Source organism: Fusarium vanettenii (assembly GCF_000151355.1).
Source record: "Fusarium vanettenii 77-13-4 chromosome 5 genomic scaffold NECHAsca_5_chr5_3_0, whole genome shotgun sequence".
Classification (NCBI taxonomy): domain Eukaryota; kingdom Fungi; phylum Ascomycota; class Sordariomycetes; order Hypocreales; family Nectriaceae; genus Fusarium; species Fusarium vanettenii.
This window is the reverse complement of record NW_003315878.1, coordinates 1316693-1333054: the sequence shown is the minus strand read 5'-3', so window position 1 is coordinate 1333054 and position 16362 is coordinate 1316693. Positions and strand designations below refer to the sequence as shown.

Here is a 16362-nt window from a genome sequence, read left to right as displayed (position 1 = left end):
ACTTTAGCCACGCCGTTACTTCAACGCAATGGACACCTATTCAAAGGCAACAAGACAGATAAATTAGGTTATGCGGACTCGATCAATATGCAGCAAAATCTCTCAATCTGCCCGCCTTCGCAAATGCAAACATCATTCAACCTGCAACAGTTCTGTCGTGATCCCAGGTAACAAATACAAAAACACCATCTCAACAAACTCGTTCCTATCGTCACACATGATACAATGGTTGCTCATCATGAAAAAAATACAACGCAGCCAGTCGCGCCCCGCGCTCATTAGCCAAACAGCTTCTTGAATGCACCCTTGATGCCTCCTGGCTTCTTTTTCTCCTCCTCCTTGGCTTGCGCCTTGCGCCGCTCCTCATGTCGAGCTTTGCGTCGCGAGTCCTCCGTGTCCATCCTGACGTGCCTGGATGGACGGGCATCTCGGTCTCGGGGAGATTCAGGTGCTGGTTCATCGCGTGTACGACGCGATCGAGGGCGTGCTTCATCCATCGACTCCCGAGGACGTCTGTACTTGGACCTCGTCCGCTTGGGCTCTTCAACAGGAGGAGACTCCTTCGCTCGTTCTCTGATTGGTTCCGCCACAGCAGGCTCCTCGCGTGCAGGCGGCGGGTTATCTGAAGTCTTGATGCCGAAGAACCTCCTCCTAGGCGCAGGTGCAGGCGCAACCGACTCCTCTCGCTCAGCTGTTGAGGGGCGGTCCCTAATGTCGTCAGGCCGAGGTCGCCCAGAGTGGCTGTGTCTCCGCGAGCGACGATGTCTCCGCTCCGGCTCGGCCTCTGGTTCCTTGCCCTTGGCTTCCTTAACCTCCTGAGCCTCGCGGGGAGATTCTCGGAGGCGTGAAGGCTCACGCGTCCGCTCGGGTTCCTTCTCCTTTGCGCGCCGCTCTGCCCGCTCCGCTTTTCGTTTGTCGTGGGCCGCCTGTTCATCAGGCGTGCGGCGTCTGCGGCCAGAGCTACCAGAACTGCCTTCGGCCGAGAATCCACTGTCTCGTCTGGGAGTTCTGGGAGGCGTGCCCGTGCCCGTGCCCGTGCCCGGGGTGCCTGACCCGGCACTATCGGGTCTATAGCGGCGGTGAGAATGGGCACCGTGCGATGATCGCCTCGTACGCTCTCGTGGCTCCTCTTCACGGGGCGGAGCACGAGACGAAGGCTCCTCGACGGGAGCACGGGAACCACGCGATCGTGGCTCCTCCTCCCGGCGATAGCTACGGGGTTTGGGCTCTTCAGCATCTCGTGAGCTCCGGACCCTAGCCTCGCCTTCACCGCGTGATCCACGAGATCGTGGTTCTTCGTCATCACGGTGTCTGCGAGAAGATCGACCCTCTTCATCCCGATGATGAGACCTGCGACGGCGCCGACCCTCATCTTCATCCCGAGACCGGTGGGCTCTCTTTTCGTCCTCACCACGGCTCGATCTGCGTTCTTTGCCCTCCTCGTCACGGCTCCTGCTGGAGTGGTGCGAGCGGTGCGAGCGTCGGCGCCTGTGATGTCTGTCTCTGTCTCTATCGCTGCGAGACGAGTCAGATTCTCTGCTCCTGTCGTCTGCAAACCAGTCAGCATCGGACGTGTAGAGTTCCTCGAGCGCATCCTCGAAGCTCCTCCGTGGTGATGAAGAAACTGGGAAGTAGGAGTTCTCGGGATCCGCTGTCATCTGATGTTCCAGATTAGGTAGGTATGCATCATCATCAACATATTCTTCTTCTTCTTCTTCTTGATGCTGTCTGAGCAGCGGTGGGGGGCTGCTGGGAGGGCTCAGCGCCTCGGCGGCCGCATAGATGACTACCGCGGCAGCTACAGTGTCCTCTGCTCGCTTGATAGACATCTTGCGCTTCCGCCGGAGGGTATGGGCTCGCTGTAAGTCGATCATATCTGTGTCAGGTATCACGATGCCAGGGGTTGGAGGCCTTATGCCTTCATGCTCGGTGGGTGAGGGACCTGAGTGAACAACATCTCTCCTCAGTCCCTCCTCAATGGTAGTGGCAGGATGCCTGAGCTCTGGCCGCACAGGAACAGGGGCCATTGTCGACTCGCCTTCGGCCTGGAAAGAACGAAGTCTGGTTGCTCCTGGTGCGGCCGCTCTTGAAGATGCGCCTTGGATCTCGAGGGAGCGAGGCCTGGGGACCACCTGCACAGCAGCTCTTGGCGATTCGCCCTTAGCGTCGAGAGAGCGAGGCCTTTGGGCTCTGTGTGCCGCTGCTCTTGATGACTCGCCCTGGGTCTCGAAGGTACGGTGCCTAAGCATAGGACGCACCGGCGTTCTGGACGATTCGCCTTCGACCTGTAGTGGAAAGGGTCGCGGCACAGGTCTGGCTTCAGATACCCGGCTGGTAACGGGCATGAAGATGGGGTCCTTTGTGTAGATCTCAGTACCAGGGCGTATCCTCAGCGACCTTCGAGGCCGTTGCTGCTGCGTCAAGAACGTTCGGGGGGGCTCGGTGCGAGAAGGTCTTATAACCGGCCGTTCACCCTTTGCCTCTCGGGCGGCAGCAAGCCCAGAAGCTACGGCTGCACCCGCCGCGAGGCCTGATCGGACGGGGCTCGGCCTCTTGGGACTGTCTCGTGTAACCTCGACTGCTTTGCCCTTGTCTCGCGGGGGGATTTGTACCACCCTCGGCGGCGTGGATGCTTCGGATTGAAGTAGCTCCATCGGCTTTGCCTCATGTTCCGTAGCAATCTCGGAGCTTGGGGATGTTGGCTGTAGCTCCGCCGCCTCTCTTGGCTTGGCCTCAGGGGTTGGCTCCTGGTCCGAGTCTTCATCGTCATCCATATCACGAGTATCGACACCGGGCAGTGTGTTGTGCTCACCAACATCTTGTTGAGGCTGCATCGAATGCAGAGAACGGCTTTCTGGGTAAGGATCTTCAACCGCAGTGTTGTATTCCTCGTCCTCTGAGCAGCTGCTGCTGTCCCACTCAGGTTCATGAGCTTGAGAAGGTTGGGTCACAAGTTCGGGTGCCAGAGCAGCTGGTGCTGGTACCGGTGCTACGCCATCCACCACGGTGAAGGGAGCAGCTGATGGGAGATCTCGAGTCTGAGACGGTCTTTCGGTATGAGGCTCGTGTTCAGAGTCGCTTTCGTCATCAGATGGTATCGCTTGCACGGGTTTAACCTCAGCCTCAGCTCCTACAGGCCCGGGTAGAGACCTGTCGCTCGTCTGTGTGGAGTCCTGGCGGCCCTGATGCCCAGGTGCCGGGGCATCAGATGGGCCAACGACGACGAAGTCTGATTCGTCATCCGAGTCTTCAGACTCGCTGAGAGCGCCTCTTGGAGCAACACCATCAGCCGTGTCAAGACCAGCAACATCTGAATCCATGTCGCCTTTGGCCTTTGTGGGGCTTAACGGTTCGACGGTTGGTAGCTCCTCTGAGAGATCTAGCTTATCATGCGCCGCCTCGATGATGGTGTCGGGCGATGAAGACCTCGACAGGCCTCCTGCCTCGTCAAGGCCCAGCAAAGACCTTCTCTCAAAGCCGCCTGTGGGCTCAAAATGGGCTGGGCTGAGCATCGCAACTGGCGAATCGCGATAAAACAGAGGTGAAGGTGACTCGTCGCCAGCTAGTGCCCTCTCTCGGAGATCACGAGCTGGTGTTTTGGGGGAAACTGGCCCAGACACATGGTCATCGTGGTCAGAATCCTCCTCGTCAACAGGTCCATCCGCAACCGATTCCAAGAGCTCAAGCAGAAGGGATTGGATCTCGTCGCTCGAATCGGAACCACCATCATCCTCCTCATCCTCAAGAGTATGAGAAGAGGGCTCGAGCTCTGGAGAACTCGCCTGGCGAGGTCGGGGGGTCTCTCGTGCGTCTTGTGGAATGATGACGTGGAGGGTCCTGGAGGTTGGTGACGGAGGCTCAGAGTCAGAAGCGTGCGATTTAACATCAGATCCCTCTTCTGAGGTAACTGCCGCTGTTACATCGATGGCTTTCTGGACCGGAGCCTCTTCTCCAACAGTGTCAAGCTCATCCTTCTCCAGGCTCAAGTCACCCTGCGTGGATGCAGCAGGTGGCACAGGAGCTCCGGTTTCGTCCTCTTCAAAGTCCTCATTGGGAGGCAGCTCTGGAATGCCAGGGGCAGGGGAAATCTTCGATGCCGGGCTCAATTCAGTGTCATGAAGCTCATCAGTTACTGGAAGAGGTTCCTGGGGCCCTACAGTCCGAGCAACGACATCAAGAGTTGGAGATCCGGGCATTTCGTGATCTTTCAGCTCTGGCACGTAAAGGTCCTCGGCTGTTTGAGTATCTCCCAGATATTCACTCTCAGAAATCGGCAGGGTAGTAGCTTCTTGATGGCTAGTAGGCGAGACAGGACGGCTCATGGGCTCGGCTTCAGCAGCGGCTCGAGAAGCGATCTCTGCTACTTCAGCCTCGCCTGGAGAAGAATCCGATAGATGAACAGAAGTTGAGCGCGGCTCAGAGCCGGGGGCTTGTCCATCACCAGCGACAACACCTTCGATGCCGGCAACTGGAGTAGAAGCTCTAGAGGAATGGATTGACTCAGAAAGCACATAGGGTGAAGGGGCAACGGGCTCAGTCGCCGGCTCCGTGGGGCTTGAAGGGCTCAGCACTCCTGCATCACGAGTCTCGGTTTCGTGTGGCTCGTCATTCTCCGACTCAGAATCCGATTCCCCAGGTTCGGAAGAAGCTGTAGCTTTCTCGAGCTCAGGTATGACATCGTTTTGTTGGCTAGCCTTCTCTTCACCCTCAACTTCTTCCGACGTAAGCTCGGTATGGGCTACTGGAAACGACCTATCTTCATGAGAAGATTTGTCGTCGTCATGTGCGCCAAGATCCAAGATGCCACGGTCTCCAGGGGTGCTTTCAGGTGATGCAGGCCTGGAGGCAATAGTCTGCTGCTCGAGATCGAAAGCTTCGGCGTCTCTGGTGCTAAGGACGTCTTCGTCGGCTTCAGAGACTGTTGAGGCGGTCGGGGAGTGTGGTAGGTTCTTGGGGTGGGACACTCCCTCAGTGGCGTCAACTGTCATATCTGGGGAACTGGCCCGGGAAATGGGCTCCAGTTGCTCTGGTCGCTGACCGGGAGCTTCTTCCGTTGGTTCAAGGTGTCTCGGTTCCTCCATGTCGGTGCCACTGAGAGAAGGAGAGCGCGAGAGAGCATCCACGGGTGGCAGTGCGTCATCATCCTTCTCCTCGGGCTTCGACAAAGAGGCCAGCGGTTCCTGGACCTCTTGATCTGTGCCCTTGGCATCGGGAGATAGACCTTCAGTTGTTTGCTGCCCTTCCTCTCGCTTGTCGTCGAACACAACTGGCTCTTCGGACTGAGACCCTACGGCTGGCGGCGACAACTCAGGCTCTGTGGAACCTGGCTTGAAGTCGTCATCGATGGCTTCAGTCTTCTCAGGCTCCAGATGCAAAAGTGCGCGGTCTTGCGGTATGTCTCCTGGCGTCTGTAGTAGGTTCTCGAAATCAGTGTCGAGAATTTTGGGCTCGTCCACTGTGGTATCAGTGGTCGGGAGAGCTTGCAACAGTCCCAGCATGGACACTTCCTGTGTTGGTTCTAGAGGTGCTGTTCTCTCAACTTGAGGTCCAATTTCGGCAGGTTTTGTTTCCTCTTCGAGTCGAACTCCAAGAGAGACGGGATCCTGAGCCTCCTCCTTGCCAGTCACCTGCTGTTCCTCTTCCGAACCAGAGTCGGGAACATTGGCGCTTGCAGAGGCCGCAGCTTGAGTGTCCGAGTCTTGCGCAGCCTCCGGTGATATCGCTTGTCGGTCGATAATTTCGGGATCGGAAGTGTCGGTTGTCCCGGATTTCGCAGCAACCACATCAACGGGGCTTGAAGGTCGACCGGCAGTTTCAGAGAGTGGTACCGGTCCCTCCGCCTCTGAGTCTGCTTTCTCAGCCTCTTCAGTTTGCATGCTGACAGCTGTAGATGGGCGAGAGACGTCAGGGAGGTTTGCCGCGTCTCCTTCTACTTCGAGGTCAGAAACACCAATCTTGGGCATCTGAGTCTCTGCATCGGTGTCAGAGGTCAGCACAGCTTGGGTTTCGGGCTGCTCAAGTGGCAGCTCTCTGTCGCCCAGTTGTGATACAGACGAGTCATCAGCAACGGGAATTGGTGAGTTGGCGTCCATTCCGTCAGTCTGCGCGTTGCCATCGTGAGCATCATCAGCTAGCTCTTTGGCGTGTGCTTCAGGCGCGGTTGGTGATTCCATGTAAATGTTTACAAGCTCAGCCCCAGCCTCGGCGACATCTCTGTCCACGGCATCCGTTGATTGGTCTGTGGCACCATGATTCTGAGGTGTGGGGACTTCAGCACCATCATTGGCTTCTGAGACGGCGTGGCTGGCAGCCAGATCAGCGCCATCTGCTTCTTTGGCGACAACTGGAACGACATGCTCGGGAGCCTCGACAGCCACTTCTTGGCTTTCTGGCGCTGTCTCTGAGGGCTCAATCGGCAACTGCTGCTTGGCGTCATCGCCACTTTCTGGGGTAAACTTCGCTGCCGGGCAAGTTTCTATGGCAACTTGCTGCTCAGCCTGCCCAGGCGTCTCCTCACCGTCTTGACGAGAACCATCTTGGCCCAGAGGGTCTCTCGTCACCAGCGGCTCCTCAACGTCGCCCAGAACCTCGGCCTTTGGCTCTGCGCGCGTGGGATCCTCCGCTACTCCAATGTTCGTATTCTGGCCCGAACTCGGCTCGTGTAACCCTGGCATCGTGATTTCTGTGATAGTTTGATCATCTTCTGTGTAAGACGGAGCAAGCGATTTTGCCTCGCTGGCTCCATCGTGCTCGTCGACCGCTTCAACAATCCGCGGCTGGCTCGACTCATGAGCGATAGGTGTGAGTGCTGTATCATCCTCGTTGGGTGGTAATTCTCGCTGTCCCTGGGTATCGTCTGAAAGTAACTCCAAAACTCCGTGATCCATATCTTCTTGTAACTCCATAGCGGGGAGTCCCAAACGTTGCGGAAAATCAAAAGGGGTATCGTTTAATGAATGTCGTTCCTCACCTTTTTTCGCCTGCTTCTTTTCGCCTGGAATCGGACCAAGAGTATCTTTGCTCTCTTCTTCTTCCTTGGCCTTGGCCTCTGCCTCTGCTCTAGCTTTTTCGTCATCTTTCTTCTCGGCTTCGGCGGCCTTTTCTTCCTCAGGCTCGGGAGGCGACTTGGTAGCGGTGTCTTCAGGCTCTGGAGCAGGTGCTTCTTCAGCAGATGCTTCCTCAGCAGGTTTGGCATCTGCCTCTGGTGCGGGAGGTTCCTGTTCTTCCGGCTTGTCGTCTGTCTCTGCTGCGCGTGCAACAGTCTCTTCGGCAGGTTTCTCCTCTTCATCAGGGGCCTTCACGTCATCAGCTGGTTTTTCATCAGTGGAAGGTGCTTCTTCAGCCGGTTTGGCGTCTTCGGCTGGAGCAGTTGTCGCATCTTCAGCTGGTGGTTCTTCGGGAGCAGCTCTGGCTGCCTCCTCGGCTGCGGGAGTCTCCTCGGCGGGCTGTTCAGTTGCAGCCTCTTCCTTGGCCTCATCCGCTGGAACCGCAGGTGCTTCCTCGCTGGGCTTTTCTTCGGCTGCGGATGCTTCCTCGGCTGGTTTCGCGTCGTCGTCAGGCTTCTCCTCGGGTGCTGCGGTTTCTTCCTCTGGTTTGTCGTCAGCAGGTTTGGAATCCTCCTCTGGCTTGGCTTCAGCAGCCGGTTCTTCGTCAGCCGGTTCCTCTTCAGCTGCCTTGGCCTCTTCTTCTGCCTTAGATTCAGCTGCAGGCGCTTCTTCAGTTGTCTCGGCGGCGGCGGGCGTGGCCTGTTCCTCGGGTTTGTCGTCAGTTGAAGGCGCTTCTTCAGGCTCCGCCTTCTCAGCAGCCGGGGCCTCCTCTGCTGGCTTCTCCTCGGTAACAGCCTCAGCAGTGGGGGCCTCCTCGGCAGGTTTCTCTTCAGCAGCAACCTCAGCGGCAGGAGCCTCTTCTGTTGGCTTCTCCTCAGCAGTGGTCTCAGCAGGAGACTCTTCTGTGGGCTTCTCTGCCGGTTCAGCAGCGGGAGCTTCTTCAGTTGGCTTCTCCTCGGCCTGCTTCTCCTCGGCAGCAGGCTCTTCAGCTGGTTTCTCCTCGGCGGGTTTCTCCTCACTAGCAGCCTCAGTAGCTGGTTCAGAGGCCTCTTCCACCGGTTTGTCCTCTGCAGGTTCAGGCTCTTTCTCGGTGGCAGCAACCTCAGCGGCGGGTTCTTCAGTTGCTTTCTCCTCAGCCGGCTTCTTCTCAGCAGCGTCGGATTCCTCGGCTGTGGGAGTTTCTGCGGTAGGAGCCTCTTCAGACGGTTTCTCTTCTGCGGGTTTCTCCTCTGCAGCAGCCTCAACAACGGGTTCCTCTGCAGGCTTCTCCTCTGCCGGTTCTTCCTTATCGGCAGCAGCAGCCTCAGTGGCAGTTTCTTCGGCTAGCTTCTCGTCGACAGAGGGGGCCTCTTCAGCCGGCTGCTCTTCCGCAGACGTTTCCTCGGCAGCAGCAGCAGCGCCAGCAGCGGGTTCTTCAGCTAGCTTCTCTTCCACTGCCGGAGCCTCTGCAGTAGGCGCTTCTTCAGCAGGCTGCTCGGCCGGTTCAGGCTCCTTTTCAGCGACGGGAGCCCTGTCGGCAGTAGGTGCCTCCTCGACCGACTTCTCCTCAGCCGCAGGTGCCTCTTCCGATGGCTTTTCCTCTGCAGCAGCGGGTTCTTCGGCGGGCTTCTCCTCTGCAGCAGCGGGAGCTTCTTCGATTGGCTTCTCCTCAGCGGCAGGCTCTTCGACTGACTTCGCTTCAGCTGGCTTCTCCTCTGGTGACTCGGGCTCCTTGTCAACAGCGGTAGTCTCAGCAGCTGGTGCCGGCTCTTCCTCGACTATGGTTGCAGTGTCCTCGGGCTTCTCATCGCTGGCCTGAGGTGCAACCTCTGGAGAACTGTCTGGTTGCTTTGCGGACTCAGGTTCGGCGGCCGAGGCCACTTCCTTAGCTTCGTCGGCAGGCTCCTTTGCCTCGTCCTCGTCCTTGGCGATTTCTTTTGGTGCCTCTGGTTCAGCAGCTTTCTCGGCATCGCCACCAGCATCAGCCTCAACAGGAGTCACCTCGGCTGGCTTCTCTGTGGGGGCTTCCGATCCGGCATCGTCTGCGTCGGACTTGTCTGCAACACTCTCGGCCTCCTTCTCGGCTGCAGGCTCGGGCTTTTCTTCTGGTGCTTCTGTCGCCTCAGGAGCAAGTGCTGTCTTCTCATCTTCGGCATTAGAGGGGGCCTCGCTGTCAGATTCGTCGTCACTGTCGGAGTCGGAGGCTGCCTCAGCATCTGGCTTGACGGTCTCAGAAGTTGGCGTCTCCTTTTCGGCATCGGGGGTTGCTTTCTTGTTGTCAGCCTCAGGGGGAGATTCGTCGTTTGATTCGTCGTCAGCCTCAGAATCCTCGACCTTCTCAGTATCTGCCTTATCGACATCAGGGGCAGGTGTCGGTTTCTCGGCCTCGGAAACGGCCTTGTCGTCTCCGGCTTTAGAAGCATCCCCGTCATCAGAATCGTCGTCACTGTCAGAGTCGTCGTCGTTCTGGGCATCTGGCTTCCCGACCTCGGGAGCGGGCGCCTCCTTCTCAGCCTCAGAAGTCGCTTTGTCGTCTGCCGCCTTAGGAGGATCCTCGTCATCAGATTCGTTATCGCTATCAGAATCTTGGTCCTTTTCGACATCCGGCTTTTCGACCTCAGCAGGTGTCTCTTTTTCAGCTTCGGAGGCAGGCGTCGCTTTCTCGTCTCCAGCCTGAGGAGGTTCCTCTTCATCGGATTCATCGTCGCTATCGGAGTTCTTGGCTTGGTCGGCATCAGGCTTTTCGGCCTCGGCAGGTGTCTCTTTCTCTGCCTCGGCAGCGGGCGTCGCTTTCTCCTCCACAGCTTTGGGGGCTTCCTCGTCATCGGAGTCATCCTCACTCTCGGAATCCTGAGCCTTCTCGGAGTCAGGCTCTTTAGATGAGGTTTCAGTAGCAGCCGGTTCTCCCTCTGCTTCCTCCTTTGGCTTGGTCTCGGAAGGCTTGGCAGTCTCTTCTGCTGTGGGCTCTGGCTTGGCTTCCTCAGTTGGGGCTGCGGATTCCTCCTTTGCGGCTGCAGCGGCTGGCTCCTTGTCAGCATCAGGACTGTCCTCTGAAGCGTCACTCTCTGAGTCACTCTCTGAGTCACTCTCCGAGTCGGGGGACGGTGCAGGTGCAGTCGTCTCTGCTGGAGTTTCAGGAGTAGCCTCTTCAGGTTCAACCTTCGATGATGCTTCTGGGGGCTGGCTCTTCTCGACGTCGTCATCCGCAGATTCTGAGTCTTCTGTAGCCTTGGAACTATCGGGGACCTCTGAGGGAGTCTCCTTTGGTGCTTCAGGCTTGGACTCTGGTGTCGCCTCAGCAACTGGCTTATCATCTTCGTTGTCGCTGTCAGAATCGGAATCACCGCTTTTCTCGGCTTCGGTAGAGGCAGCATTGGCGTCGAGCTCTTCTTTCGGCTTCACATCATCAGCTGCTGGCTTCGGCTCCGGCACTGATTCGGCAGAAGTCTCCGGGGCCTCTTTGTCCGTATCCTCTGTTTGAGCGGGTGTTTCGGCGGCGGCGTTGGTCTCGGCCTCTGCAGAAGCGGCTGCGTCCGCACCCTTCTTCTCATCATCGTCAGGTGCGGAGACCTCAACTTCGGGTTCCTTGGCCTCTGCTGTTGCCACCTTTCCCTCAGACTCAGCCTCAGACTCAGAGTCCGATGTCTCATCAGGCTTTTCGGTGGTCTTTGGCTCCTCTGCTTCAGCTGTTCCAGCTTTCTCGGTCTCGCCAGCAGCTTCACCGTCAGTGGATTCGTCGTCCTCTGAGGGTTTCGCCGCTGACTCAACCTTTTCGTCCTCGGCAGCCTTTGCTTCCTGGGCTGCCTTGCCGTCATCCGCTTCAGCTGCTTCAGAAGGATGGTCTTCCGTAGCAGGTGGTTCCTTGTCAGCGGTGTCATCATCCGATGCAATGGGTGCTTCTTCTTCGGTAGCTTTCCCGCCAGCAGTCGAGGCTACCTCGTCTTTTGCTTCGGGAGACGCAGTTTCTTTGGCCTGTTCTTCCAAATCATCGCCAGCAGTCTCGCCATCTGTGGTAGCGTTGTCCCCAGCCTTGGGTTCTTCGCTCTCGGCCTTGTCACCGGATTCTGTTTGCTCTGGTTCGACAGGCTCTTCAGTCTTGGCAGACTCTTCCTCGGCCTTCTGAGTCTCAGCTGCGGCAGGCGGTTCGGTTGCCTCAGGTTGTTGTTCTGTCTCCTTTTCGGGCTTCATCTCTTCAGTAGACTTGGCCTCGGTCTCAGGAATGTCGTTGGCGGATTTGTTCTCTTCAGCTGGTTCGACTTCCGCAGAAGGCGTCTCCTCTGGTTCAGCTGGTTTAACTCCCTCGGCAGGCTTGTCATCTGATTCAGAGGCATCTGCTTCAGTCGCCTTGGCATCTTCGGCAGGTTTCTCCTCTGATTCAGCAGACTTAGCTTCCTCAGAGGAAGTGTCGTTTGCTTCGGCGGGGGTAGATTCCTCGACAGGCTTCTCTGATTCAGCTGGTTCGGCTTCTTCGGTGGGCTTGTCATCAGTTTCAGCGGGGGCGGCTTCTTCAGCCGGCTTATCCTCTGCTTCAACTGGCTTGACTGCTTCGGTCGGCTTGTCATCTGATTCAGAGGTCTCGCCATCTGCTTCAATCGCGTTGACTTCTTCGGCAGATTTCTCCTCTGATGCAGCAGGGGTAGGTTCCTCGACGGGCTTCTCTGCTTCGACCGGGTTGGCTTCTTCAGAAGGCTTGTCATCTGTTTCAGCCGGCTTCTCCTCAGTTGGGGGTGCCTCTTCAGCTGGCTTTTCTGCTTCGGCAGGCTTTTCCTCAGCAGCAGGGGCCTCTTCAACCGGCTTGTCGTCTGTTTCAGCCGGCTTCTCCTCAGTTGGGGGTGCCTCTTCAGTTGGCTTGTCGTCTGCTTCGGCTAGCTTTTCCTCAGCAGCTGGTGTCTCCTCTGCTTCGGCAGCCTTCTCCTCTGCTTCGGCAGCCTTCTCCTCTGCTTCGGTGGGCTTCTCCTCAGTCGAGGGCGCCTCTCCAGCTGGCTTGTCGTCTGGCTCGGCCGGTTTGTCCGCTTCTGCAGGTTGAGCTTCATCGGCAGGCTTCTCCTCGACCGCAGGCGCCTCTTCAACGGCCTTGTCCTCTGCTTCGGTAGGCTTCTCCTCGGCAGACTTATCCTCGGCCGCAGGTGCCTCTGCGACTGGCTTGTCATCTGCTTCAGCAGGTTTCTCCTCAGCAGGGGTCTCTGTCGCAGCGGCCTCGACAGCAGGGGCTTCTTCAGCTGCTGACTTGTCGTCTGTTTCGGCCGACTTCTCCTCAGCTGGGGATGCCTCTGCGGCTGGCTTGTCGTCTGCAGCTGGCTTGTCGTCAGCTTCGGTGGGCGTTTCCTCAGCAGCAGGCGCCTCCTCTGTTTCGGCAGGTTTCTCCTCGGCTGCGGGCTTCTCTTCCGTGGCGGCCTCGACAGCTGGCTTCTCCTCTGCTGGTTCGGGCTCCTTATCAGTAGCAGCAGCCGCAGCAGCCGCAGCAGCGGGTTCAGGCTTCTCTTCAGCAGGAGTAGCCTCAGCAGCAGCAGGTTCTTCAGATGGCTTCTCTGCCGGTTCAGGCTCTTTGTCGGCAGCAGCGGCGGGAGCTTCTTCAGCTGGCTTTTCCTCGGCGGCGGCCTCAGCAGTAGGGGCTTCTTCAGCTGGCTTGTCGTCTGCTCCGGCTGGCTTGTCATCTGCTTCAGCAGACTTCTCCTCAGCCGGGGGTGCGTCTTCGGTAGACTTCGCTTCTTCAGCGGCGGCCTCCTCTTGAGGAACCTTATCCGCCTCTGCAGGGGACTCTTCTAGCTCAGGAGACTTCTCTTCTGATGCAGCAGCCTTTTTCTCCTCCGCGGGCTTCTCTTCCTCGGGCTTGGCATCACCCGCTGGTTGAGACTCCGCAGCAGACTCTTCTGGCTTGGCATCATCAGCAGGCTTCTCTGCCTCAACAGTAGCCTCCTCTGCGGGGGGTGCGGGCTCTTCGGTCGGCTTCTCCTCTTCTGACGCCTTGACCTCATCCGGTGTTGCATCATCAGCTGGAGCTGCTTCGTCCGCTGGTGATGACACTTCGCCCGCAGGTTTGGTCTCCGCATCAGATTCGGCCGCCTTGTCCTCCTCCTTTGCGTCAGCAGCCGGGGCGCTCCTCTCCGCCGTCTCGCTGCCTTCTGCGACGGATGCCTTGTCTTCGGAAGATTTGGCGTCCTTGGACGAGTGTGCGTGTTTCGACTTGTGGTGGTGAGACTTTTCAGATTTTGCAGCAGCCTTCTTCTCCTTTTCCTTCTTTTCCTTCTCTTTCTTCTCCTTTTCCTTCTCCTTCTCCTTCTTCTCTTTTTCCTTCTTCTCCTTTTCCTTCTTTTCCTTCTCTTTCCTCTCTTTCTCCTCCTTCTCCTTCTTTTCCTTCTCTTTCTTCTCCTTCTCCCTCTTCTTCTTCTTTTCCTTTTTCGTCAAGGGCTTCTTCTCCACAGAAGCTGCAGTCTCGTCCTCACCACCACCGTCGTCATTCTCGGCTGCTTCTTCTTTGGGGGCTTCTGAACCCTCGGGTTCGGCAGGCGTCTCTTCTGCAGCTGGGGCCTTTTCCTCGTTTGCAGGAGTCTCGGCCTTGGCGGTGCTGTCGTCCTCGGCGGCCGCTTCTTCAGGAGCAGGTACTTCGTCTTTGGCCGCTGTCTCTTCTGTTGACGCTTCCCCCTCCTTGGACTCCTCTTCCTTTGGAGCCTCTTCAGTGGGCGCGGCTTCTGTAGATGCCTCCTCCTTAGATGTGTCTTCTGCGGGAGTCTCTTCTGTGGGTACCTCTTTTGAGGCGGTCTCCTCTTTGGACGCCTCGTCTGTTGATGTCTCCTCTTTGTCGGGCGTCTCTTCGGGTTCGGCAACTGGTGTTTCTTCTGTGGCGGGTGTTTCTTCGGCTGGTGCGTCTTCTTCCTTCGCGGTGTCCTTGTCCTCCTCCTTGGGAGCTTCTTCTGCCGCTGGTGTTTCCTCTTCGGCGGCTGGTGTCTTCTCGGCCTTCTCTTCTGACTCTGCAGGTTCTAGGTCCTCTGACTTTGTCTCCGCCTCCTCAGCCTTCTCCTCCTCCTTGTCCTTCTCGACAGTCGGAGGCAGGGGAACTGGTGGAGGTGGCAACAGAGCCTTTTGGTCCTTCTTCTTACTCTTTTTGCTCTTCTTCTTGCTGGATGATGATACAGGTGCAGGCCATGATTCCTCCGCTGGGGGATCTGGTGCTGGGGGTGGCACGAAAGCTGCCGCTTCTGCTTCGGCTGCCGCTGCCGCCGCCGCCTTCTCTTGTTGCCTCTTCAGCTTCTTTCTCTCCTTCTTGGTGAGAGTTGCTTGTGGTGGAGGTGAGGGTGCCTCCATCGGCACTCTCATGTATGATGGATATCCATTGTCGTCTAGAGAAAACTCAGTCAAAGGAAGCCTCTCATGGCAAAGTATACTCACCTTGGTACTCGTCCCTCTCTTGGTCCTCCGTGTCTGAGAAATCCGGTCTTGAATACTGAACATTTGAGAAATTGGAAAACTGTACATGGTTCCAATCAATATGCGTCCTGTTACCAGGATAGTAGGAGCCGTAGTAGCCAGAATCCATACTTTCTCTCCCTTGTCTTCACCCGACATCACGGGAAGGTCTAGGTTCAAAAAACCTGGGGAGCGACTCTATTATCTTGCTGCTTGCAGATGGGCCGGTCAGGCGATCGGGTAGATGCAGTAGGGCCGCCAAGCGGGACGTTAGATCTCTCTCAGACCCTGAGGGATGTCAAGCCTACCTAGGATGTACCCGTAACTGTAGCCTGTACAAGACGGATAGGTCGTCACCGTACCTACGCAGTAGTCTGTTGACGGAAAATGGGGGGGGCGGATGGGGGTGGGCGCGTCTGTGTCGGGGGTATCACGCGGCGCACAGCAGGACACGACAACGCAGGGAAAATAGGGACAAGAAATGCTATTGGACGATGCAAAGCGAGGCAGAAGGGATGGGTTCTCAATAACGATGATTTGCGAGATGCAGGCCTCGGATCATAACGGGCGAACGGGTGGGAAGTCCGGAGAGGTCATTAACGAGATTTCTTGAGGCGGGATGGGTCCATTTCCTCGAGACAAGAGGTTGCCAAAGACAAAAAAGCATGCAAGCCCGACAGGCTAAGCTCAATGCCCAGTCCCCTGCTCGCAATGGGCCACAGGCGCCCAAGGCCCATGGCCCATGGATGCTTACAGCGCTCGCTGCGTCGTGCCCATGCGCAATTGGCCCACGCATGGCCAGCACTGGCTGGCGCCACGTCGCCGGGGCAATTGGGTTGTGAGGCGAGCCTGACGGGGCGAGCGACAAGACGAGGTTGTACAGAGGCGCATTGATACATCAGAGCAAAGCTGATGAGGCATATCGCGGCCCAATAGCACCTAGAGTCAACGGCAGAATCGGTGCGGACCTGCATGACGGGCCGCCTGCCAGCATGGCAACTAAGGAAGCCTGAGTCAAGCGCGGGTGATTAACGGCCCTCATGTCGTATCGGGTGGCCGAGATTGCGTTTGGGCGGCGAGGCATCGATGCACCACCAGTGTGCGTAACGGTGCACTCAGATAGGTAGGACCGCCAGACGCAGATAGGCCACACACCGTCAACCGCCAGCTGCAGCCTCGGGTTGGATTCAGTCGTTACGGGGCCTCATAGTGTGGACGAAGGGGGCCTTGAGGGGGGCACATCCCGCCATCTCCACGTCGACCGTCGACCATCGACACCGTCTAACCCAGCTCTCCCTGCAGGCGCATCCCGGTACGGGCATCCCAGGTCGCGCTGGGTGGAGGAAGACATCTCGAAAACCTGGCTGGCCTGTCGTGAGTCCGCGGCTGCAGCTGAGTGGTTTAGTTTCCCCAGACGTGCAACGTGGCTCGCCTCTAAGGCGTCCTCTGGTTGACCCATCATGCATCTCGATATCGGATGGCCTCGGGGGTTGGGCCGACTCGTCTTGCCATTTCTCTCGGTGGGGTGATTTGGGCCCATCACTGTCAATGTTCTCTCTCAGACATGTCCTAGCTACAATCCGTCCGGTTGGAGGATGGTGGTCATCCCGCGCTGAGGCTGGTGTAATATGTATGGCTGGGAGCAAGAAAACCCGGAGGTTGGTCGGGTACGATAGCATCATTTCGTCCACTTCGCCGGTCTTCGCTGTCAAGGAAGCAAGGAAGGCTGGCGCCGAGGTTGGGAGCGCTGTACGCAATATGAACTGTGCTGAACCTAGTAGCAATGCAGACATACTGCTATCGTCACTTTGACAAAGTACAAAGTCCATGGTCGTTCTGGATACTCGAACAGCCGACCCACTGTCGCGGGCGCCGGCCCTTTTTGCTTCCAGTAACTCTGGCTTGATCGAGGCATCGCGGATCCATTCCTGGG

At 57.6% G+C, this 16362-nt stretch overlaps 1 protein-coding gene across 1 annotated transcript; it reads right to left on the bottom strand.

Annotated features, from left to right (window-relative positions):
• Window positions 1-278: 278 nt before the first annotated feature.
• Window positions 279-14559, bottom strand: NECHADRAFT_100606 (uncharacterized protein; the record flags this gene model as incomplete). Its single annotated transcript, XM_003050815.1, has 2 exons — window positions 279-14362; window positions 14412-14559. The coding sequence occupies 2 exons, from the start codon at window positions 14557-14559 to the stop codon at window positions 279-281; spliced, it is 14232 nt and encodes a 4743-aa protein (XP_003050861.1).
• Between the last annotated feature and the right edge of the window lie 1803 nt (window positions 14560-16362).